Genomic DNA, 27528 nt, shown 5'->3' with positions numbered 1-27528 from the left:
TCCCTTACATGTGACTAAACGCTCAATATAAAATTCTCTTACTGCCTGTGGCTTAAAGTGAAGTTCCTCCCATTCTCTGACTAGTTGAGATGGTAGTCTGTCATCCCAGTTCAGATTGACTAGCCAAAGTTTCTGCATAAAAATCTTGTAAGAAATTACCAAAGGACTGATCAACCCAAGTGGATCAAATATTGATGCAATAACAGATAAGACCTTTCGTTTAGTTACACGAGTATCAGCATGATAGGGATTGTCTGAATACAGATTGCCACAAATGAGAAAATAATCAATAAGTGGATGCCATAATAGGCCTAAAGATTTCACGCTAGTGCCTTCATCAAGATTTAAAGGCAGCTGGGTTTCCCTGTCCTCTTCTGAAACTGCTTCTAGTAATGCTGGGTGGTTTGAACACCATTTCCTGAGGTGAAATCATCCACTCTCTAGTAAATTAATAATTTCAGACTGCAACTGAAGAGCATCCTGGATATCGTTACAGCCGCTTAATAAATCGTCAACATAAAAATCTCTGCGAACAACTTGTGCTGCTCTGGGGAACCTCGATTCTTCATCTTCAGCAAGTTGCTGCAGGCATCTGGTAGCTAGGAAGGGTGCTGATGCTGTACCATATGTTACAGTTGTCAGTTCATAGTGAGAGGGTGAGTCCCTAGGCGATTCCCTCCAGATAATCCGCTGAAGTTTCCTATCATCTGCATGAACCATGACTTGCCGATACATTTTAGCAATATCTGCTGTGAAGGCAAAGGTATGCATTCTGAATCTTAGAATGATAGAGTAAAGATCATGTTGTATTGTCATTCCAACCATTAATATATCACTCAATGAAATATTGTTGGAAGTTTTAGAAGATGTATCAAATACAACTCTAGTTTTGGTAGTCGAGCTACTAAGCTTAAAAACTGAATGATGGGGTAGAAACAGCTTCCACCTTCATTCCCTGACTGAGTAGATGTATCCACCTTCACCATATGCCCCATCGCCTCATATTCGTGAAGAAAGTTAGAGTACTCATGCTTAAGTGAGGGCTGCCTGCTGAAAAGCCATTCTAATTGAGTTAGTCTTGACATGGCATGATTGAAAGAGTTTCCCAGAACCTCAGGTTTCTGCTTGAGGGGTAAGTATGTGTGTGAAATCTACCTGTAGCATCCCTAGTAGTATTCTCTGTAAAGTGTTTTTCGGTGGCTCTCTCTTCTCTTGTCATGACTCGTGATGTAAGCTCTTCTATTTCCCAGAACCATTGTAGTTGGGTGTCTAACCTGTCCTCTGACTTCAAGAAACATGTAGTTAGAGTAAGATGTTTCTCTTCCCTACGATGGTAGTGTCCAGCAATAATCCATCCTAGTTCAGTGTCTTGAAGAATAGGATAATCTGGTGATCAAGTTCTGCACCCAGGTTTCAGTAATGAAAAGAAATGTTCTGTGCCTATTAACAATTCAATGTCACCTGGCTGGAAGAACTTGGGGTCAACAAGCTTCAAGTCAGTGGGCAAGTTCCAATGCTCATGCTGAATGTAACTACTGGGCATGTTACCTGTGATACGTGGAAAGACAGAGCAAGTCATACTCACAGTGAAGTTACTTACAGTGGATTGCAATTCTAACTGAACACTGTACCTTGATTGAGAAATGGAATCATTTATGCCACTGACTGGTATGGGATTCTTCATTTTCTTAAGGCCTAATCGCTGTGCTAGACTTTCAGTACAAAGATTAACCTGGCTGCCACTGTCAAGAAGTGCCCGGCAGACCTGCATTTGCCCCCTAGAATCTAGTACCTTGACCATGGAAGTGGACAGCAGAACCCCTACAGGGTCTCTTGTATTGCAGTATGTGTGAGAGGAGTTGGATGCAGTTTGATGGGCTGTACCTCCCTCTCTACTTGATGGATTATGTAAGGAGGTGTGATGCTTCCTACTACATAATTTACAACAATGTGATTTGCACTGTTTGGCAGAATGCTCTGTACGCAAACAGTTAAAACATAAGTCCATTTCCTTAACCCTTCTTTGTCTATCTTCCACACTCAGAGCTGCAAACCCTTCACATTTAAATATTGGGTGATTACCATGACAGCAGGGACACTTTATGAGACTGGTAGTGGTGTAAGTGTACCGTGGTTGAGTATCCCCTTGAGGTTTAGGCTTATTTCTGTCAGCTTGTTGTCTGTGCGATGGTGTAGTGTGCTGTGAGCTAGGGAAGTTCTCCAGAGCTTGCCGTTTGTGCTCAACAAATGACAGCAAGTCATCAAGTGATGGAACCCGAGTGTCTGCCTGTGATAATTCCCAGTCTTGTCTAGTACAAGCATCAAGTCCTTGAGCATACAGTTGAGTCAAAATAACTTCATGCAGTGGAATGTTAAGTTCTAGGGCCTTGAGTACATTCAAATGACTATTAAAAGTGTTAAGGCGGGATTCCACTGAGGCAACATTTGGGCGACATGGAGCATGCGGCTGGCAACAAATGTTGCTCTTTGTAGCATGCGGCTTGTTGTCAGTCGGGCACAAAAGATGTGGTATGCTACATGTGTTGCCGGGTGTAGCATGCGTCACTTGTGGAGACTTGTCGCCAACTACAAACGTTATTCCATCAAGGCAACCAAGACAACAGTTCCTCACTCGACTCTGCCCGGCTGGTGACAGCTATACTTCCTTGTTTCGAATGTCTCAACCTATCATCTCACGAATCATCCCGGAAATGTGCATGGCGCGGAGTGAAGCTGATAAGGCATGCAGCCCTTGGCAAACAAACCACGTCGGAATTTTCAAGAGGCGAAAGCCATTAGTGATGATTTTTTTGAATACTTTGTCAGATGAAGGTCGTGTACCAGAATCTGTATGCCTAGAGGTACAGGAAGATTTAGAAACTTCTTGTTCACTGGAATTTAATGATATTTTAAAATTTAAAATGTAGGCCTATTAGTTTTAAGCAGAATATCCTAACCCTATTTTGATTAGTTTACCCCCTTACAGTTCACATTTCTAATACAGTTATACTAGGCTAATGAAAGATAACTCGTGGCAACTATGACAATAAGTAGACAAAAATACCATGGCACTACAGCCCTTGAAGGACCTTGGCCTACCAAGCGACCACTGCTCAGCCTGATGGCCTGCCGATTACGAGATGTCGTGTGGTCAGCACGACGAATCCTCTCGGTCGTTATTCTTGGATTTCTAGACCGGGGCCGCTATCTCACCGTCAGATAGCTCCTCAATTCTAATCACGTAGGCTGAGTGGACCTCGAACCAGCCCTCAGGCCCAAGTAAAAATCCCTGACCTGGCCGGGAATCGAGCCCGGGGCCTCCGGGTAAGAGGCAGGCACGCTACCCCTACACCACGGGGCCGGCAATAAGTAGACATAGTGAGGAAGAAAAAGACTATGATGAAACAGTGTTGGAAGACTGCGGAATTAGAGTAGCGGCAAAGAATATCCGAATAAAAAGTAGATTAATTGTTGTGTGTTAACAGTGTAGAAAAGAGAACCATTTGTTGTTATGCTATTAAACGACGTGTTTACGAGAAATTCATAGGCATGGAAATGCCATAATATACTGATATGTAGAATTTATTATTATTATTATTCTTGTACAATAATGTTATTGGCTTCAAGTCCCACTAACTACTTTTACGGTTTTCTGAGTCGCCGAGGTGCCGGAATTTAGTGCAGCAGGTGCCAGTAAATCTACCGACACGAGGCTGACGTAGGTCTACTAGAACACTTTCAAATACCACCGGACTGAGCCAGGACCGAACCTGCCAAGTTGGGGTCTGAAGACCAGCACCTCAACCGTCTGAGCCACTCAGCCCGCTGGGCATTGAATAAATCACAATTTTATTTACAAAAGTTCATAAGCAGTTAACTTATTTCATTTATTAGGGGAAACTAGCATAAAATCAATTCATCTCACGTTTCTTATTGTAACCTGACGTTTGGAGCATCAATGTCAAGAAGAAGGTAAGTAGATTATACGCGAACCACAGATTTCCTCTCAATGGAGAAGCAACACCAGTTTTCATTTTCTGAATTTTTTATGCTCTCGGTGGAAAGCTGAACACATTTTTAAAATTTTCTTCAGTTCGTGGACACTGCAGTCATATTTTTCTGGGGGCCGTTTTGACATATGCTTTCTTTTCTACTGTTTTTATAATCGCTCAATGTTACATTCCGCAATTCCGGAGCATTGTGATAATCCCCAATTAAATTCGCAGTGTTTTCAATAGCTCACTTCATCTTGTGGCACGGAAATTGTAGCACCGATCCACACACTGCTGGATCCCAGGCGACACTGTGCGACAAGCATATTTTTGAGGCATGCGGCACCAGAGAGTGTTTGACAGATGGCAACATGTCTCATGCCAGACAGCCGCATGCTACATGTCGTGCCGTGTTTCTTCAATTGAAAGTCGACTGCAGCATGCTTCACTGTCGCATGCTCCATGTCGCCCAATGTTGCCTCAGTGGAATCCCGCCTTTAGAGTACCTTAACAGTTCTGTGGCTGTTTCACTGGAGACTGATTTTAAAGTTAAGAGTGCCTTAACATGAGTAGCTGCTATTAGTTTCTTGTTCTCAAATCTGTCCTTCAACATTTTCCACGCCACCTCATAATTTGCTTCTGTGATGGGTAAATTTTGAATTAATTGGCTGGCTGGGCCCTTGAGTACAGATGCTAAGTAGTGAAATTTCTGGACACCTGGCAGATTATTATTGTTATGGATCATAACTTGAAAACTGTCCGCGAATGAGAGCCAGTTTTTGTATTTTCCATCGAAATGTGGAATGTTAATAGCCGGTAACTTTAAAATCGCGACACTGCTGACCATAGTTGTTCCTGAATCTACCGTGACGCGTGATGCCTCTTCAAGGTTTGCTATTATTTTACTCATTTCGCCCTTTACCTTGTAGTATTTTGTTTCGAATTCGGCACGCGCCTGATCATGAGCTTGCTCGTTTTCATCATCTGCTAATTCTAATTCTGACTGCACGTCATCAAACTTCGACATTAATGCACTCATATCTTCGTATCGTAGTTTAATTTCATGCGAATTCGAATGTTGTTGATCGATGAAATTCTCAACGAAAGTTTCCGAGCGGGTAAGTTGCGCTTTAAATCGCGACCTCTGCTTAAGAAGCTTTTGCCTTCAATCAATCAATACTGATCTGCATTTAGGGCAGTTGCCCAGGTGGCAGATTCCCTATCTGTTGCTTTCCTAGCCCTTTCCGAAATGATTTCAAAGAAATTGGAAATTTATTGAACATCTCCCTTGGTAAGTTATTCCAATCCCTAACTCCCCTTCCTATAAATGAATATTTGCCCCAGTTTGTCCTCTTGAATTCCAACTTTATCTTCATATTGTGATCTTTCCTACTTTTATAACTGCCATTCAAACCTATTCGTCTACTAATGTCATTCCACGCCATCTCTCCGCTGACAGCTCGGAACATACCACTTATTACATGTTATAAACCTCATTTTAGGTCCGTATTGAAAATTTAACAGTTCAACAATGATAAAGGTGTTTTAATTTATTCCACCTATTCAATACTTATATTATCACGTATAGTTGTTACATAATTAAATTCTTAGTTACATGGTTACATCTAAATTCTTAGTTACATGGTTACATCTAAGAATTTAATTATGTAACAACTATACGTGATAATATAAGTATTGAATAGGTGGAATAAATTAAAACACCTTTATCATTGTTGAACATACCACTTAGTCGAGCAGCTCTTCTTCTTTCTCTCAATTCTTCCCAACCCAAACATTGCAACATTTTTGTAACGCTACTCTTTTGTCGGAAATCACCCAGAACAAATCGAGCTGCTTTTCTTTGGATTTTTTCCAGTTCTTGAATCAGGTAATCCTGGTGAGGGTCCCATACACTGGAACCATACTCTAGTTGGGGTCTTACCAGAGACTTATATGCACTCTCCTTTACATCCTTACTACAACCCCTGAACACCCTCATAACCATGTGCAGAGATCGGTACCCTTTATTTACAATCCCATTTATGTGATTACCCCAATGAAGATCTTTCCTTATATTAACACCTAGATACTTACAATGATCCCCAAAAGGAACTTTCACCCCATCAATGCAGTAATTAAAACTGAGAGGACTTTTCCTATTTGTGAAACTCACAACCTGACTTTTAGCCCCGTTTATCAACATACCATTGTCTGCTGTCCATCTCACAACATTTTCGAGGTCACGTTGCAGTTGCTCACAATCTTGTAACTTATTTATCACTCTATAGAGAATAACATCATCCGCAAAAAGCCTTACCTCTGATTCCACTCCTTTACTCATATCATTTATATATATAAGAAAACATAAAGGTCAGATAACACTGCCCTGAGGAACTCCCCTCTCAACTATTACAGGGTCAGACAAAGCTTCACCTACTCTAACTCTCTGAGATCTATTTTCTAGAAATATAGCAACCCATTCAGTCACTCTTTTGTCTAGTCCAATTGCACTCATTTTTGCCAGTAGTCTCCCATGATCCACCCTATCAAATGCTTTAGACATGTCAATCGCGATACAGTCCATTTGACCTCCAGAATCCAAGATATCTGCTATATCTTGCTGGAATCCTACAAGTTGAGCTTCAGTGGAATAACCTTTCCTAAAACCGAATTGCCTTCTATCGAACCAGTTATTAATTTCACAAACATGTCTAATATAATCAGAAAGAATGCCTTCCCAAAGCTTACATACAATGCATGTCAAACTTACTGGCCTGTAATTTTCAGCTTTATGTCTATCACCCTTTCCTTTATACACAGGGGCTACTATAGCAACTCTCCATTCATCTGGTATAGCTCCTTCGACCAAACAATAATCAAATAAGTACTTCAGATATGGTACTATATTCCAACTCATTGTCTTTAGTATATCCCCAGAAATCTGATCAATTCCAGCCGCTTTTCTAGTTTTCAACTTTTGTATCTTATTGTAAATGTCATTGTTATCATATGCAAATTTTATTACTTCTTTGGCCTTAGTCTCTTCCTCTATCTCGACATTATCCTTGTAACCAACAATCTTTAGATACTGCTGACTGAATACTTCCGCCTTTTGAAGATCCTCACATACACACTCCCCTTGTTCATTAATTATTCCTGGAATGTCCTTCTTGGAACCTGTTTCTGCCTTAAAATACCTATACATACCCTTCCATTTTTCACTAAAATTTGTATGACTGCCAATTATGCTTGCCATCATGTTATCCTTAGCTGCCTTCTTTGCTAGATTCAATTTTCTAGTAAGTTCCTTCAATTTCTCCTTACTTTCACAGCCATTTCTAACTCTATTTCTTTCCAGTCTGCACCTCCTTCTTAGTCTCTTTATTTCTCTATTATATTAAGGTGGGTCTTTACCATTCCTTACCACCCTTAAAGGTACAAACCTGTTTTCGCATTCCTCAACAATTTCTTTAAACCCATCCCAGAGTCTGTTTACATTTTTATTTACCGTTTTCCACCGATCATAGTTACTTTTTAGAAACTGCCTCATACCTGCTTTATCAGCCATATGGTACTGCCTAACAGTCCTACTTTTAAGACCTTCCTTTCTATCGCATTTATTTTTAACTACCACAAAAACAGCTTCATGATCACTAATACCATCTATTACTTCAGTTTCCCTATAGAGCTCATCTGGTTTTATCAGCACCACATCCAGGATATTTTTCCCTCTGGTTGGTTCCATCACTTTCTGAATCAGCTGTCCTTCCCATATTAACTTATTTGCCATTTGTTGGTCATGCTTCCTGTCGTTCGCATTTCCTTCCCAATTTACATCTGGCAAATTCAGATCTCCCGCTACAATCACATTTCTTTCCATGTCGTTTCCCACATAGCTGACTATCCTATCAAATAATTCCGAATCCGCATCAGTGCTACCCTTTCCCGATCTGTACACTCCAAATATATCAAGTTGCCTATTATCTTTAGAAATCAGCCTTACACCTAGAATTTCATGTGTCTCATCTTTAACTTTTTCGTAGCTTACAAATTCTTCTTTCACCAGAATGAAAACTCCCCCTCCCACCTTTCCTATCCTATCTCTACGATACACACTCCAGTGCCGTGAGAAAATTTCTGCATCCATTATATCATTTCTCAGCCATGATTCAACTCCTATTACAATATCTGGTAAATATATATCTATTAAATTACTTAATTCTATTCCTTTCTTTACAATACTTCTACAGTTCAACACTAACAATTTTATGTCATCCCTACTTGATTTCCAGTTCCCTGTTCCCTTATCACCGCTCCCTAGGCCATCCCGTTTCCCTGAATGTACCTCCCTATTACCCTTCCAAACAAATTTCCTAACTTATACGTACCACTGCGGTTTAAATGAAGGCCATCCGAGCGCAGATCCCTATCTCCTACCCACCCATTAGGATCTAGAAATCTCACTCCCAGTTTCCCACATACCCACTCCATAGTCTCATTTAAATCCCCAATCACCCTCCAGTCAGTATCCCTCCTACACAGTATTGAGGATTTCATGATGGAGGGGGTAAGACAATAACAAGGAGAAAAGGAGAGCCTTAAATGAATAGTACTGACCTGTCTTCTCAGTTTAGTTTACCTCTGGTGCTGGAACATCGAACCTGGGACTGCCAGATGATGTCATTCAGTGAACTTCCAAGTATTTCCACGTGACTGTTGAACTAGTCGTCCGTACTACACGCCACGCTGCCTTCACGAGGTCCTCGTGGTGTAGATAATCTGGCCCGGTAATTGGACCATGTTCTGAACGTAAATCACTCACTTCATTTAAAAAACAACATTTATTACACTTACGACACTTATATAACACATTATAATACATAATACGGAGTATTGATGGGCAGATGCCCTCGATAACAGTCAGTCACATGTTCCCGTCTCCTCTCGCACGAGGCACCAAAGCATAACAGTCTCTCATCCCCTTCCATCCACACCACTTCCGGCTGAGGGCCTTCAAAATAAATACACACTGAAGGGTGCTGCTATCTGTCCTAAAGTGGTAGTGAGTAACTAGGTGGTCTAGCCATAGCTAGGCCGGAACACTTTTCTCAAACCAGAATTGGTAAAAGTTGGCTTCTTTACCAGACCCAACACGAGTTAGCTAATACAGCAGAAGTCCGTTATAGCGAGAATTCATAACGGCGAAAAATTTACTTGCTATAGCAGATAAACATTCTATCTGATTTTTTGTAAAAGTCAGGAAAAACCCCATACACATCACAATTGATATGAAACAGCAATCAGTTTGTTCAAAACGTGCATTTTCGTGGATGATATCCACACTACGGCTTACTCGTTTGTTATTTTGCGAAATCAGATACTACGTGAAAGTGATTAATTTTAGGCTGAATAAATTATAGTATAGTGGCAAACGTTTTGGTTTTCTTCTTCAAACAGTGTCACCTAATTGTATATGTATCAGGAAAACATATATCAATAGAGTAAAATAATATATTATTATTGGTCCACCTTGGAAAGGCCTTGTTCCAAAAAATGAAGAGCCTTTCCAACATCCATGTATCTTGACGTCTTTCAATACCTTATAAAATACGACGTAATCTTCTTCGAATATACAACAGCTAAGAAGAAGCCAGCATTCAACCTACTCTTCTTCTTTATTACATCATTTAGTGCACAGTGGTCTTTTATAATATACGGCGCACCGAACTTTACATAACTTCCGCTCAGTGCTTCGTCAATTGGAAGAGTTATTATTTTTAATATATCTCTACTCAAATTCCCACATGGTATGTACCTTTAAAAAGACTGTACTTGTGTTTACATTGTTTATGTTTTTCTTCGATATTTACGCTTTAATTTACTTCAGGCTGATGATGACCTATTACTAGGTCGAAACTAGTCCCTATGTAATTTTCATTTTGTATTGAAAAGGTGGACCAATAATAATATATTATTTTACTCTATTGTAATCACAGTTCAATACGGATCTATCATTATGAAACTTATTTCTTTTAAACATATATCAAGCGCACGTAGAGAAATGATAACCTCTTTGCTACAAATTTACATGGGAATAGCCTTTCCGAAATTTAACTAGACGCGGGAAAATATAAACTATCCTCTGAAATCAGCGATGTACTCTGCCATACCTTGAGGTGTATCACATTCTTACTTAATATCAGTATTTAACATTAAAATTAACTGACCGTTTACTTCAGCCTTTATTTCTAACAAGTTAACAACTGCTATCGGCCATGTTATTTATGCATTTATTATGAAAACGTATTATCCTTTTTAATTGTGAATTTTCTTTTAGAGAACAGCAGTCGACGGGTAATATCAGTACTAATCGACTCCAACATCGCCTTCGAATGGCAACGAGACAGCTCGCAAGTGTACAGTACATAGCCAGAAAACAATACGTACTGAAAATGATCAATCGCATTTTGTGGCAAATGTTTTAGTTTTCTTATTCAAACAGCATCACCTAACCTTTCTTAACCGTACTATATGCATCATGAAAACATATTCCAAGTATCAGTAGAGAAATTACAACATTCTCGCTACAAATTTACCTGGGAATAGCCTCTACGAAATTTAATCAGACGCAAGAAAATATAATATTTGAAATCAGCCTTTTTACTTAATTTCAGTGTAGAGTAAAAGAATTAAGCAATCGTTTACTTAGCCTTTATTTCTAACGAGTTAACAACTGCTATCGACCTTGTTATTTACGTATTTATTATGAAAACATGTTCTCTTTCATTTCTGATTTTCTTTCCAGAACAGCAGTATTGCTAATCGACTCCAACATCGCCTTTGAATGATGACGAGAGAACTCGCAAGTGCACATAGCGAGAAAACGATACCGTACCGAAGATGATCGATCGCATTTTGTAGCAAACTTTTCTGTTCTCTTATTCAAACAGCATCACCTACCTGAAATTCAACCAGACTTGAGAAAACCTTTGAAATCAATGATTCACTCTGCCATATCTTGAGGTGTATCCTATTCTTAATTGCAGTATTTAGCATTAAAATTATGCGATCGTTTGCTTCAGCCTTTATTTTTAATGAGTTAACAACTGCTATCGGACAGGTTATTTACACATTTATTACAGAAACATGTTCTTCTCTTTCATTTTCATTTTGCTTTACGGAACAGCAGTCGACGGGTATTAATAATAGACTCTGACACCACTTTCGAATATCGATGAGAGAGCTTGCTAGTGGGCATAGCAAAGAAATAATACTGAAGATGATTGATCGCATGCAATATACCGTATAATCTCGAGTACCACTCGCACTGTTTTTTCGAAAATATCGCTTCCAAACTTGGGTGCGGGTCTTATTTAAAATTTGGGAAATTTATCTTTCTGAATGCGCGTAAATCGGGCACCAGCACTACAATGCTCTCTCCGCTCTCAGTATATGCTACTTCCGCGCTTGGCGTCAGTCTCACACACGTTCTCAGAGTATTAACATGAATTCCACAAAGCGTTTGCAATATTTTACTGTGAGTGAGAAACTGAAAGTAGTTCGGGAAGCCGAAATTATTGGAAATTGTGCCGCCAGTAGGAAATACGATATTGACGAGTCGTGTATTCGCGATTGGAGAAAGAAGGAAAATGTGCTATTAACATGTAGTGGTGATCGTAGAGATTTTTGTGGACTGAGTGTAGAATTTCAGAAATTGAAAAAAAACTTTATAAATATGTGACAGAAAGGCGCGAATTGGGATATGGTGTGTCAACCGAAATGTGTCAGCTAAAGGCATTAGAGTTCGCAAAGGAACTTTCAACGGAAGGGTTTAAGGCAAGCCGGGGATGGGTTTGTAATTTTTATAAAAGAAATGGGTTGAATGTATGAAGGTGTACCTCAATTTCACAGTGTCTTCTTCGTGCCTATGATGAGAAGTTATTGTCGTTTCCGCGTCACATAATTCGGTTGCGGAAGGAAAATGTATATTTGCTTTCCCAAATTGGCAATGCAGATCAGATGCCAGTCTACTTTGAAATGCCAGTGGACAGGACTGTGAATGTTAAGGGTGCGAAAAGTGTTACCATTAGAACATGTGGTAATGAAAAACAACGATGTACGGTAATGTTGTGTATTCCCGTCGATGGACCCAAATTGCCACCGCACAATGTTCTCAAGCGAAAGACACTTCCTAAAAAACTACCTGCTGGTGTTATCGTCAGATCTCAGAACTCCGGCTGGATGGATAGTTCACTTGTAAAAGACTGGGTAATGCGTGTCTGGCAACGTCGCCCTGGTGTATTATTGGGACAAAAGAGCTTGCTTGTTCTCGACAGTTACCGCGGCCACACAACAGACGCTGTGAAGAAACATATCAAGGATAGGAAAACCGACCTAGCAGTCATTCTGGGCGTGATGGCTTCTATGCTACAGCCGCTGGATGTCTGCATGAACCGTCAATTTAAAGGAGCCTTGAAACAGCTCTATACAGAATGGTTGGCGGCTGATAATCACACACTGATGCCAACTGGTCATATTCCACGCCCGGAAGTTTAGCTGCTGTGTTTGTGGATTTTGACGGCATGGAATCGTAAATAATCATAAATAATTTTGACATTACATTTTCTTTTTTGAATTTTGTTCTTTCAAAATAAGGGTGCAGGCCTCATTCAGTGGTGGGTGGTATTAGAGATTATACAGTAACTGCCGGGTGCATAAATATTGGTAACGGAAAAATTGTGCACGTTTTATCGCTTTTAATAACAGATGCGTAAGGCTGGGGGTCCGTGGCCTGGCAAGCAGTCTGCAGGTGGATGGGGAGGACATAGCTCTATGATGTTTCAATCTTATTTCTTTAAATTTGTACTAGTAAGGGACGATTGTATAAACCGTTTGATCTTAGATCAGAGACGAAATAGATCTCGGTTCACGCAAAACTTGTACATTTGTATTGTATAAACGTTATTCTGAGATCAATTCTGTGGCCGTTGTTGAACAGCAATGAACAGAAATCAGTGAAGCAACAGAAGTCCTTGTGATATAAATTTTGTCTTGTCATCATATTGGGTAAACAAAACATTTAAAGAACTGAAGTGTTTATGCAAAGCAAATTACTGTATGTAGCTTTCGTATTTAAAAATTATTAAATATTTAGGCCTATGAAGAAATAGACTATGAAGAAGATTTATGTTCTTTTACATTTCCTGCTTTAAATTGTATTATTTTGTAAAGTATAGAAAGGGATGTGGAATTTTTATACATGATTTGTGAGGCAGGGTGTGCCACGTGTAGGTGGCCCTTTCCTGTCGTTTTGTAATATCCGCTAAAATGTTTTTATTGGCCAGTATATTAGGATTTTTAATTGGTGAATGTGGCAAACTGGAGTGTGGCTATTGGTTATTTGTAATCACTCGATTTCCTGTTTGCGGCTCCTCGCAGGTGCGAGTTAATTTGCCTGCGTCTCTGAATTTGAATCACCATAGCGGGCGGACGCATTTTGTGTCCGTCCCGCAGTGGGTCTTTAGCCGGCCAAGATAAGCGCTATGTTATTTAAATGCATTCTTGTGTTTCGGACCTTTCCCACTTAATGTAACTTCAGTAATTATGTAGAATTTCATCTTGTGTGCCGGAGTTTCCTCTAGTTTTCCACATTTTCCAAAACAGAGCATTTATATGACTTAGTGATTATGCTAGTCCGCAACGTGTTGTTTTCGGAGGCAGACCTTCTTTTCTAACTCTAGTTGTGATTGTAAGTAACTGTAACACTTTCTTGAATAGCGTACAGTGAAACTCGGTTAAGAAGTTCCCGCATAAGAAGTTTTCCCGCCTAAGAAGTGTGATATTCTTGGTCCCTTGATCAGTTGCATTAAGACATATGTATATTTTTCCCGTTTAAAGTGTTCTGTTGTAAATATATTTCCCGCTTAAACAGTTCAGATTTTAGAGCCCCTTGAGATAGAAAACTTCCGCTCAAAGCAGCCCGTGGTTAGAACCCTCCAGTCTCCGCGCAAGTTGCACCCCGTGTCAGACCGTGCGCACGCTCGCGGTGTGTGTCTGGTGTCATGGAACATGTACGGGCCTGCCACGGCCATATGACGTCACGCTATGACAACACGGACAGCAGATGCTCACTCTCGACTTGTGGAATCGAATCGAACCTATCAGTCAAAATTTCCACGCCACCGTTCCATCTAGCGGAATAAAATCGAACGGGATTCTACGTAAGAAACATAAAGTACACAATGAATGATTTGATAAAACTTTAATGCAGTAATTTGCGGGCCGCGACAGGGTGAAGTCATTAATCGAGGTGGCCTAAACATTAATTAAAAACCGTAAAGTGCATTTGCCCACAACATTACTGTTAACCTACCACAAAACTGAATATTCTAACCTGTCTGATTTTTCATTCCCTTGCTTATTTCCTTCCAGGCATTCTGTCTTACATTGTTGCAATAATACTTGTGGGCCTTGCCGTAGAGGAAATTACGTTTTTGAACTAAACTGATAAGATTTTCCGTGTCTATTATTAGTGAGGTGAATAAAAACAACTTCGCGACTCTATGCAGGAAACAGCCGATTTGCCAGCAGCCAGCTGATACACATGCCGCCAAACAGCCGACCGAAAGATCCCGATCAAATCCCGATCGTTTACGAAGTTGAACGAATGTTGATATCCAACTGGGTGTTGAGGGAGGCACACATAGGCATTGCAATACCACGTGTTGGCATAAAATTGAAAGTTATTTTTAATTTTACCTTTATGCGAGCTAAACATTGTATTATCGTGTCACTCGTAATTATTATATCGCATTATTAGAACGTAGCACAAGGATGAGGAGACATGAAATAAAATTCTCGCGGGGAAAGAAACTGTTTACGTTTAGATGTGCTATAGCGTTGCTACTGCACCTTTATCTCTCCCACGTAATACACCGGATACATTTCCATGCACTAATTTCTACCAACTTCGAACCTGTGTTTCTTTTCTTCATTACCTATAGCATGAAGAGGATTGAAGCGGGAAAATAAACTCAATACTGGCTTGGCCATGCGGTACTTGTGAAACAGCCAGAAACTACGCCCGTTGCCGTGACAACCAGTAGGAATGCAGGGGCGATTTAGGCCTAGGTTCTAAGAATCTCTTAAGAGTAAGTTGCTAGATTTCCCATTTGCTGCCGTTATCCTTGAAGCAGGTGTCAGGGGTGTGAGGAAGATAGAAAGCACATGCTAACAAACTAGTACACGTCTTGTCTTTGCTTCTGCTTCTTGTAAGCCTAAGCTACGGATTGCCGAGCATAGTGTAGCGTCGTGAGGTGAAGTTAGTTGTACTTGTAATATCAACGTACAAGCTTATTTTTTTTTTAAAAGTGAAAACGAGCGCAACTCAGAGGAAAGAGATCAAGCGAAAGGCACTAACAATAAAAGACAAAGTGGAGATTAAAAGGAAAGTGGCGTCATCTACACTTTCTCGTGTTGCTTTGGCAAAGGAGCTGGGGATGCCGCCGTCTACTTTGAACGTTATTATAGCGAAGAAAGAAGAGATCTCTGCTTCTGCAGGGAATACTTCAGCAAATTGTAAGGAAGTTAAATCTGAAAAGTACGATGAAATAGAACAAGTTCTGCTAATATGGTTTAAACAGCAGCGAAGTTTAAACATACCTTTCAGTGGGACTATTGTGCAGGAGAAAGCCTCATGCAAATTAAGGGTACCTTTTACCGCGTTGAGCGGGTGGCTGGAACGCTTTAAAAATCGAGTCGGCATCGTTTACAAAGCCGGCCCCGTGGTGTAGGGGTAGCGTGCCTGCCTCTTACACGGAGGCCCCGGGTTCGATTCCCGGCCAGGTCTGGGATTTTTACCTGGACCTGGTTCGAGGTCCACTCAGCCTACGTGATTAGAATTGAGAAACTATCTGACGGTGAGATAGCGGCCCCGGTCTAGAAAGCCAAGAATAACGGCCGAGAGGATTCGTCGTGCTGACCACACGACACCTCGTAATCTGCAGGCCTTCGGGCTGAGCAGCGGTCGCTTGGTAGGCCAAGGCCCTTCAAGGGCTGTAGTGCCATGGGGTTTTTGGTTTTCAATTACAAAACAATTTGTTGCGAAGCAGAGAGTGTAAGTTCGGAGGGAAGGGAAGTGTGGAAGGACATGGTTCTGCCTGCTAAAATAATCAAACCTTGCAACGTTTTTATATAACTTAATATGTTCCCTTCTCTTATCAAATATATTTATAATATGGTATGTTCAATTATTTTACTTTATCTCTAAAAATATTGTCATGATAATCGAATTTTTATATTGTGGCTTTCTGTAAGCAGCTCTTATATATCGGCCTATTTCGGTATTATTCACAAACAAGGAAATCTGTTGGCTGTGTGTTTCACATGTATTTCAAAGTACAGAATAAGTTTTTGGGCATTACCCCTTTTAAGAAGTTTCCTGCTTAAGAAGTTTTTTTTTTGCAGTCCCTTGAAAAACTTCTTAACAGAGTTTCACTGTAATTAAATTTTTGCTTCTTTTGAGGTTGCATCCTTTCATTCCGTAAATTTAACTTTAATGTGAACCTCTATGTCAAAGTTTGTTCGTGACCGATGAGCTTAATTGTTTTCCTTACACATCTTTTGTTTTGTATCTCAAGTATCATTAATCCGCAGTTCATTTATGTGCTCATTTATCATTGTATGTTCATTTTCTCAATAATTATTTGTCTGTTGGTGCATTATTGTAAATCTTTTCTCCCCCATAATATCATACGTTCCCATGGACCTCATAGGGCCCCGCACGTTACATAATCTTGTCTTTAGCTGTCATTATTAGGCCTATAAGTTCCCAGCGTACGATTTGAGTTTGCGTATTTAGAAGTTTTCCGTCACGTTTCCATGCTCTGATGTGAATTCACTGCCACTGAGTCATTTTACTATTTCCTTATTCATATTACAGTAGAACCTCGATAATTCGAAATCGGTTAATTCAAAATCGTGCCTAATTCGAAGCAGCTCTCGTTCCCGGAAACATGAGGTACGGTTTTCCATGTTATTTAAATCGTTTAATTCGAAATACGGATAATTCGTAATTTGAAGAACAATGTCGGTCCCGTTACCAAAATTTCGACTTTTAATTCGAAACTGTCTTTACATTTTGAAAAAAGTAGTATTTTACAGAGTAATTTAAAATCAAAATTTCTCCGCGTTATGACAGAACGCGTCTTCCAGAACGTGAAGGTGTAACTTTGCGCACTTTCACCTACTTCGGCGTGTCTACAGTGTGCTTCATACTTGCTATGTTCGAGCGGAATCGTAATTATTTTGTATTCAGTGTTTTTAGGAATGCCACATTATCACTTAACAGGCAGTGTGCGTAGAGGTAGAATCCGCGAACACTGGCGATGCCGACAGTTGGCAAAAAAGCGTGGCTTATAGCCTACAATCAATTTGTACGCACCAAACAATATTGTCAGTACCGATGAAACTGCATTGTTTGTTTTATTTTTTAAAATGCTGAGGCCAAATGGACTTATAGTTTTAAAGGAGAGAATTGCCAGCCGGGAAATATACCGTGTTGTTATGCAGTGCACATTGCACACGGAAGCGAGAGACTGCCTTCCCCGTCAGAGGAAAGTTCGAAAGGCCACGATGTTGTAAGGGTGTCGGGCACTTTCCATGCCAGTACAGGGCATCTAAAAATGCAGACAGTACAATAATCCAAAAGATAAACCATTTGCACAGGGGATTTTTCCTAATCTTTGAATCATGTTTTTCTTACTTTCGTTGCTTGAGGTTATGTTTGTCACTGTTTTATACAAGTGCATTATTTGAATAATGTAAATGCACCTTGTTAGATAAATTTCTGAAATAGTATTTTCCATGGCATTTGAAAAGTTTAAACTGAGAATCAAGGTAGATTGCATGCATTAATGGGTCTTAGAAGTGCCATGGCGGGAAATCGTAGAAGTATAGTCACTGTACTGTTGTAATGTGGACGGAAGCGAGAGATTTTTTCCGCTCGTCGTAGGAAAGTTCGATAAGCCGCGATGTCTTAAGGGCATCGGGTACATTCCGTGCAAGCACAAGGCATCTAAAATGCATACGGTACAATAATCCAATGAATAAAGCACTTGCACAGGGGAGCCAGTATAGATTTATCCTCATCTTTGAATCAAGTTGTCTTTCTTTTGATTTCATTGTGTGAGGTTATGTTTGCCGGTGAGTTATCCAAGTGCATTATTTGAACACTGTAAATGCACCTTGTTGGATACATTTTGGAGATCATTTCTTCCATGGCATTTGAAAGCTTTAAACTGTGAATCAATATTAATTGCATGCAGTAACGGGTCTTAGAATATATTGTAACGCCACAAGGGTTGGCATTTCCGAAGTACGTGTTGGCGGTTAATTCAAAATCACGTAATTCGAAGTCTGATTTTTGCGTCCCAATGACTTTGAATTAACGAGGTTTTACTGTATTAAGTGTCTCTATTATTTACTATTTCTTCATTCACCTTTTATGTCAATACTCAACATGTTTTTTTGATTCGTTGTGCCCAACTGTGGAGAGCGTTTGAACTTATTTTGCACAATGTTTCTTCTTTTCTTCCCAATATCTCTTCACTTTTTCACTGTGTTCCTTTCTGAGTGTTTCTGTCCAGCCTGTAATTTTTCTTGTTGGTTTCTCTGCAAATTTTTGTTTGTTTACTAAGCTTCTAAATTTCATTCTATCTTGAATGGTTTCATCCACAATAACCATTTCTTGTAGATCTTCATGAATTTCTGCTAACCAATTGTTGCAAATTTTCAGGGTTAGAGCTAGATTTAGAATTTTCTTTGTAAGCCTGTTCTTATCCATTCTGTGTAGGTGTCCGTAGAATTTTAGTCATCTCTTTCTGATGGTATCTGATTTTTTCTGTGAACTGAAAAATTTAGTGTGGTTTCTTTTTCATCCAAATTCCCTTTTCAAACTTTGGTCCTAGGATTTTTCTGAGAATTTTCCTCTCTTGTTCCTCAACGCTTTTCATTTGTGACCTGCTGCCAATGATCAGTGTTTCAGATGCATAAAGTGACTCTGGTTTGATGACTGTATTGTAGTGTCGTAATTTTGCATTTTTTGATATACATCTTTTGTTGTATTTGTTCCATGTGATTTTGTAAGCCCTGTGCAGTTTAGCAGTTCTTTCTTTGTTAGCTTTCTGATTTAACCCTGCTGGCTGAATAATTTCACCTAGATACTTGAATTAGTCTACTTGGGAAATTATTCCACATTTGGTGATTAATGGTTGATTGTCGAATCTTGATTTAGTCCTTCCATAAACTGCGTCTTTTGAAATGAAATTTGAAGTCCGGTTTTTGCAGCTATTTCATGCAACTTTTCTATGGAGTGGATTGCTTCTTGTCTGTTGTTCGAAAGTATCGCAAGGTCATCTGCGAAAGCTAAGCAATCAAGGTGAATTTTGTCTTTAAGAAGTCTGCCAATGTTTATACCTTTAGTTTCTTTTCTCCATTCACGAATCACTTTTTCCAAACCTAAATTGAACAGTAGTGGGGATAGTCCATCTCCCTGTCGGACACCAGTGCTGATTTCGAACGGTTCAGAAATTTCTCCCAAGAACTTAACTTTTGGTGTTGTGTTGGTCAGAGTTTGTTTAATCAATTCCCTCGTTTTCCTGTCGACTTGAAATTCCTCTAGTATGTTGAACAGGGTCTGCCGATCTATGGAATCATATGCCTTTTTGAAGTCAACAAAGGTGATTACTGTTTGTTTGGTTTTGCGAATCTGTAGTATGGTTTTTAGGTTAGGGATATGTTCTTGATTAATTAATTTCTTGATTAATTAATTTCTTGATTAATTAATTTCATGATGTTCCGTATTGATATCTATAGTATGTCATAGAAAGAAAGAGATCCACCTTATCAATACTAATTTATTAAAAAAATTTTATAACAGGACCGGTTTCGACTCTTCACAAGTCATCCTCAGCTGTCATATACATACACATTAGAATACATGTTTTAACAGTTGTATCTTGCCTATAAACATTTCATATTTTACTGACATTAGGTAATATGTTTCAGAGTGAAATTCTGTTTTTTATGTCTAAGTTTAGAAGATCAATAATATATTAAAAAGATACTCTTTTTGAACACATTAAAAGAATCACAACACATGATAAAATTTGCTATGTACATCTGTCCTTGAATATATCATTAACGTTCAAGTTTTACCAGTAAAAGTTCCTAGAATGACTTTGTCATATTGCATTATTTTTAGTCGTAAGGTCTATAAAAAGTGCTTAAATGTAGCTGCGTATGCTCTTATAATATACTTTATATTAGGTTTATACCTTGTCAAAATAAGTAATGTGAATCTGAATTTGAATTTACGTTAACAAAGTGAATTTTGATATGTTTTGGAATTTTGGCTGTAGTTTCTTCTAGTAATTCCCAGAAGTCATCTACCTTCTGTGGGTCTTTTGGATTGTAATTGTTTGTAGGTGCATGTGCATTGATTAGTGTATAAGCTTTGTTTCCTGATTTGATTGTCATTAGCGAAATTCTTTCAGATGGAGATGTAAAGTATAATACCGAATTTGTGATATTTTTTCTCACTGCAAAACCAGTGTCAAATTGTAATATTTTGTTAGGGAGGAGGGTAGCTGGTTTACCTTTATAAATTCTATAGTTTCCTGATTCAAAATGATTTTCGTCACTGTACCTAGTTTCCTGGAGTGCCAGAATTTGGATGTTGAGTTGGTCTAATGTGTCTGTTAAGTGCTTCAACTTTCCAATTTTGCGAAGCGTGTTGATGTTTAAAGTGCCAATAAAATGTTTTTTCTTTGGGTGAAGAGATTTGGGAAGCTCCGGTACATTCCTACATGATTTTCTCGGTCCCCCAGAATCCGATGACCGAGAAAACCTAGTATGAATACTAGGGCCTGGGGTAGTAGTATCATTAACTGACGTTGCCATCATGCTAGTAAGTTGAAGATAATGGGGAGATTGATCTTTGTCAATCTCATAGTTACAACTAAGGTATTGAGCCTCAGAGGTTGCCTCAAGATGTTTTCTGGCTGTGCCTGTTTTTGGTCCGCGAGAGGTATTTTATTTCCCTTAAGCCCTCCGGACAAGTCGGGCGAGCCCCCCGATCCACCACCTGGGACGCGCCCGATAGACATAATTATCCCGATTACAGCTACAAATTCACACTGAACTAAGGACTGGAGAAAATTCTCCAATCAAACTCTTTGATCTTAGTTCAAGGAGTTGTTTCCTACTTGAGATACAAGAACAGCTGATTGTTAATAAAATATTACCTGTGTTTTTACAATAAGTGGTTAAAAAAAAATACCCTGAAGTCTAACCTCATACATTGCTAGCTATAGTTGTCCGTATATAGGCAATATTACGCTTCTTTTACTGCACTGTAATGTAATAATTCTATAACATAACCTCGATAAACTGCTTACGTTATTATCTTATCTTGTTCGTATTTTACAGATGTCTAATTACTCTGATTTCTCGGATATATCTTCTGATGATGAAAATGATTAATTTCGTTAGGCTCCTCGTGAGTTCTGTGAAAGAGGAAATCCAATGAGAGAATTAAGTGATAAGAAGTTTAAACTGAGGGATCACTTGGGAAAAGAGATCATAGAACAGCTAGAACTCAGGTTGCGTGATATTCTACTTAAACCCAGTAACTCCAATGCACATGTTAGTAATAACTATGAGAATCTTTGCCACGGGAAGTTTTCAGTAAGTTGTTGGTGATTTACTGCATGTAGACGCAGCGACAGTCTGCAGAGCCATTCATCGTGTAGGCTATCTAATCTTATTGCTGCACTGAAAGACGAATTTATCAAAATGCCTTCCAAACAAATTGACGTGAGGAAAATCAAGCGTGATTTTTTCGATGTACAACACTTGCCTGGTGTTCTAGGTCCTATATATTGTAGCCACATACCTATAATATCTCCTGGGGTTGATAACACAGAAGTTTATAGGAATCGTCACGAGTGGTTTTCGTTAAATGTTCAAGTTATTTATAATGTTCGGCTCAGGTTCCTAAATATCGTAGCAAGATGGCTAGGATCTGCTCACGATAGCAATATCTTCATTAATTTATGAGTGCATGCTCATTTCGAAACAGGAGACATTCCAGAAGGCATAGGCCTACACCTGGGAGACAATGGCTATCAGTGTTGTCGTTACCTGCTGACTCCAGTACCAGTACTTCATGCCGAAACAGCTGCAGAGCGAGCTTATAATCGAGCCCATCAAGCAACCAGGTCAGCAACAGAAAGAACATTTGGGGTTGTGTAAAGACGGTTCCCTTGTCTCAGTATGGGGCTAAGAGTGAAGTTACCTCGTGTTTGTTTAGAATTGGCTTTACGTCGCATCGACACAGATGGGTCTTATGCTGACGATGGGATAGGAAAGGCCTAGGAGTGGGAAGGAAGCAGTCGTGGTCTTAATTAAGGTACAGCACCAGCATTTGCCTGGTGTGAAAATGGGAGACCACGGAAAACCATCTTCTGGGCTGCCGACAGTGGGGCTCGAACCCACTATCTCCCGGATTCAAGCTCACAGTTGCGCGCCCCTAACAGCACAGTCAACTCGCCCGGTACGATTTCAACTACGGCACCCCTGACCTCCCTGGAAAAATTAGAACGGTTCTTTTTTCTGCTTCATTTCCGTAATTTTTTCTTTCTTTCTTTCTTTCTTTCTTTCGGCACACAGAATACGAAGGAAAAGAGATTCACACTGCTCAACGCAACTTGCGATACTCAGCTGTTTCTGCGTTGTTGCCAAGCGCTCACATATGAACTGGGATCAAAATTGAACTTTGATTAGTTGATCTTAGATCAGTGTTATACAACACTACACCGGTCTGATCTTAGATCATTTTCTGAACTTAGATTAAAACTGATCTCCAGTCAAAGATGTTTATACAATCAGCCCTAAATGTATTTTGGAATGTTGTATTTCCTGGATGGAAGAAAGAGTGTAATTGCCCTAATCTTGCCAGGTAAAATTAATACAATCTAAATCCATACAGTTGTTCCTATAAATTATTTTTATATTCCACCTACTATTTCTTTTAACTTGTTATACCTACCACTCTGAAGTCTAGCCTGCAAACTAGGCTTTCTGCCAGGTCGTTCACCTCCGTAATACTCGTCTGTATCCGAGCCCATGGCCAGGCGCCGCCGAATCTCCTCCCTGTCATTGCGGCGCTGCAAAGAAAAAGAATCAACATTAGTGTGCACCTCCTAGGCACTACAGTGCTATTAAATAAAGAACATTATTCTTGAATGAAATGAAGTGAAGAAAAGCGGTTATTCACATTTTGCAGGGATAAAACTGTCCTCTTAAAGGAAAAACAAATTGCCAGATATAAATCTAAAAACATATGCTTTTATTTACAGATTATGAATCTCATGTTAGATCCGTATTGACGGTTGAACTCCTTACAAAATTGTACAAAATTATTTTGATATTCTCCTAGTTGTGCACAAAACATGGTGTCATTTTTAGATAAATCTTAATATCTCACATAACCATTTGCATCGCTGCAGATGATCAGCAGAATTTAATTATTATTTCTATATTAAACAGCAGATCACAATGGGTTTACGATCAATCAAGAGTAAAATTTAGCACAACGTATTACAGTGTAAAAATATAAAAATACATAGGTTGCAGAGGCACACGACTTAATTTACTACATTAATCAGGTTACTGCGTTTTATTATGCCTATTTTTCCTTGTGCATCAGGGTTGTACTGTATGTGAAAGACATATCACATTCCATGTTCATATGATTTATTACATAGTATTTTTTAATAACCTGTTAAACAGTGATGGTAGGTTTTGTATTGAAAAATGAAGTACTTAGGCCTATACTTTGTCCTAGCAGCAACCCTATAATTAGGGAAGTTTTAAAATAAATATAAGACTACTATATATCTGTTCATGTTCTTTGCATTCTATGCTTGGTGACCTTTGCTGAAAGAAAGAAAGAAAGAAAGAAAGAAAGAAAATCTGACATTTCTAGAAATGTATTAGGATATTCAATAATTAGGCATAAAAACTTTCAGCTTTTGTACATAAGAAAAATTCTATGGACTATTCATTTATTTATTCACGAAGCACAAGATACACCTACACTGAGCAAATTTCACTAGCACTGTCAACAGACTATTTAACAAACATAAACTTTCATAATAAAATATAACAAACATAACAAAAGTGAACGAAGGAACAAGGACAGATTTGCAGGCAAAAATCTAATATATTAAGTTGCAAGAAAATTGTGAAATTTATTGGAATTTGGAAATGGTTTGAAAAATGTATGAAAGAAAAGAGGAACGATATCTTGAAGTAAAGAACACATTACAATGTTGTATTAGGGCACGTTGTGGATTTGTGTCCATAATTCATCTATATAAAATAAAGTTGTAGGGGGTCCGCTGTCTGTAATGATGTTTATTTTGTCAATTTTTCAGATATTTATCCATTTTAGGTCAACTGAAGACCGTATCTGTGGTTCTTAGCTTTCGTGTCTGTTCGTCTGTCTAGCTGTTCCACCATCACAGCGAAACAGCTAGACAAATCTCGACCAAACTTCATATCGAATTAGGCCTAGAGTGTAGGTACTAATCCATGAGCAGGTTTAGATAGGCTATGCATATAATTTAAAAATCACTGAATAGACTGGGGGTTTATACAAAAACCAGAACAGGATTTTTCCATTTACTCTTCCACTATTGATTTTCTGTAAAATCCGTGCACTGGACGTAAAACTTCTCTTTATTTTAAGCAACTTCTGTTATGTACATAATTTTACTTACTCTTCAAATGACGGAGAAAATTACTACTTTCTGCGGTTTTCATGCTCTGCACTGAGTGACCGACAACGAACCCACCGGTTACCATGGCAACGTCTCTGGCTGCTTGCCAGCAGGGAAGTAACATACTGCCATTTTCGTCATTCCTGTAAACTCGTGGTTGTTGGGTAGAAGACGAGAGACACATCAAATGCCCATTCTGTGGGATATTTGCGGAATACCATTGGAGGTTACAATCGTCTTCGACAAGCATTAAGGCGGGCTGTTCATATTTCAATAGTACTGCAGACTGTATGCCATTACTTTGCATCTTAATGTGTTTTAAGGCATTTGCTAAAAATGTTACTGTACTTCTCTTCTACTTCCATTCACTCCTTTCACTTCTTGCTCTGCCTGGCCTCCTCAGGCTTAAGTAGTAACACCATAAGTCATCTTCTTATCTAAGAATCTCTGCGTCTAAATTTTTCCTCTCTTACTGTTTTCTTAAATTCATAACTGACTTCATCACAATTTAGTGAGGGACATTTCATTTCTGAATTACATCCACTTCATTTTTAGCTTTAGATACAGCCGCATTTCTCGATTATAATCAAAACCCCCAACTCTATTCTGACTGGCATCAGGAAAAGGGGCCTGTCTTTATAATGAAACTCCACATCTCCACATAGTAGAAACTCCCAAACTTAATTGTGAATTGAGGCAGGAAACGTACCCTGCCATTTTCATCAAAATTTCCTAACGTGCCCCTTACATCGCAAACAACATTTGGCGTCCTCCCAGTGGTGTTTCTCAGATAACCCTAAGAGATATGCAATTTAATACAATCTTACTCACTGCGTGTGCAGCAATTTACGTAGAAATCCATACGGTATACAATGTGGAATACCATAGCGAAGCACAGGTTCATTTGCTAGTTATTTAATAATATAAGTCCAAGTTATATGTTATTTTATGTTAAAGAAATCATTTTTGTGTTACTAAGGATATCTCTCTGAAATCTGCATCACTAAGTTGTTGAAGTTATTTTTAGTACCTAGTTTTTCTGTAACGTACTTCCATCGTCCTCACTAAAGTAGGTTAGTACTTTTACAACTGTAACCTCCATTTTTCACTTTGAACTGCCTGCACCCGTCACGGGCATAACAACACACAAAAAAGGACAACACATTCAAGAGCAGTGACTTCACAGACACGATACTCGACATTCTATTGTACCAGCCCTGGATCATCTGCATCAATGTAACCCCTATCCATCATCCTAACTTATGTGTGTTCACGTTATAAACATCACTTTTTAATTAACCATTTGATTTTTCTTCTCACTATCAGTAAAATGAAATCTCTAATGCCTAATGTCAGTGTCAAACTGAAAGTTCTTCTTAGTTTCTCTTATTTTAAAAATAAATAATAATTCTTCATACCTAGGCCTACCGTACAAATTTAAGTTTTTTACATGTGACTTCAGATGTCTGTCTGTTAAGTGTGAACAGATATGATTCTGATAAACAACTGACGAGTTTTGTCTTCTCACAAAGAAAGGCAACAAAATAAAAGAGGTGGTGGTGCTGGTGGTGGTTATTGTTTTAAGAGACGTACAACAAGGCAACCATCCTCATTAACACTAATAAGAGGGAGGACACATTGAAAAATGAAGGTATCAGTCAAAGAAAGACAAGGCCGTGTAGGACATGAAAATGAAAGACTCCCTAAGGCTCAAACGATCCAATACCATAGGGGTCAAAAAAGAACAAGAGTTGACCAAGGAAGGTCCGATAGGATAGATAAAAGTGAGGAGAATGGCACAAGTGGAAGCAATACCAGGACTTAGCTAAGGGCCCCTCGGTCATCCCATGTTAAGAGCTCCTGGGGGTTCTCAGGCCTCATGAGCCATGTTGAGCTCAGAAAACGAGAGCTGACTGCCATCAAGCAGCAATTCATGAATGCGAGAAATGTGGCATTAACCTTAAGTTCCTGCAACCGCTACCTTTTGCCTCAAGTTGTGGAAATCTTCAAGAGGGATTCAAGATCAGAGGACAACCTCACACATCTACCAGAAACTTGGTGCCGACTGAACTGTTTGAGGACTGGTCACACCACAACTAAGACAACACTGCACAAATGGGGAATGTGTGCCCGTGGATTTTCACAACAGACTGTCGATGCCCCAGAAGACATTTCAAAGGTAGCAGGGGTAAACCGATGGTTGCCACGCCAAGAACAATAGAGTGGATCAAGCTGCTGGACATCACTCTTCAGCTTGCTCAGAGAGAAAGGTGGTGATGGCGATTTTTGTTTTAAGAGGAAGTACAATTAGGTAAACATAAAATTTATCTGTTGATTGCATTGTATAGCTGCCACGTACCATACGATTAATAACAACATCACGAACAGATGCAAGAATGCTTGGCAGGTTAACAGGAAACAAAGGAGTCCAGTACAAATGAAAGAAAAGTCAGACTCTGTTAATATTCAGCAGTTATCACACGTCTTGTGGAGCGGAGAAACACAGAGTTGAATTAAGATAAAAGGAATAACAAAGGTGTGCTATGACTGAAAGGAACAAGCAGTTAGAGTCAAGGCTACTAAGAAGATAGTTATTTTATTAAGCTTACTAGGGAGTGCTAATGACTAGTTATTTTTGGAGGTTCACTTTTGTTTCCATATCTCTTGCGCCCCTCTAATTTTTGCTTTCTCTC

At 39.1% G+C, this 27528-nt stretch overlaps 1 protein-coding gene across 4 annotated transcripts in view; it reads right to left on the bottom strand.

Annotated features, from left to right (window-relative positions):
* The window catches only part of Schip1 (Schwannomin interacting protein 1), a 468359-nt gene that overhangs the window by 74775 nt on the left and 366056 nt on the right, over nt 1–27528 (bottom strand). For all 4 annotated transcript variants that reach the window (XM_067151046.2, XM_067151048.2, XM_068228559.1 and 1 more), the window contains one exon: nt 23101–23218. In XM_067151046.2, the coding sequence (XP_067007147.2) occupies nt 23101–23218 (118 nt within the window). The remainder of the gene's footprint in view (nt 1–23100; nt 23219–27528) is intronic.

Source organism: Anabrus simplex, chromosome 7 (assembly GCF_040414725.1).
Source record: "Anabrus simplex isolate iqAnaSimp1 chromosome 7, ASM4041472v1, whole genome shotgun sequence".
NCBI lineage: Eukaryota > Metazoa > Arthropoda > Insecta > Orthoptera > Tettigoniidae > Anabrus > Anabrus simplex.
Note: the sequence above shows the minus strand (reverse complement) of the source record. Positions and strands in the feature narration are given on the sequence as shown.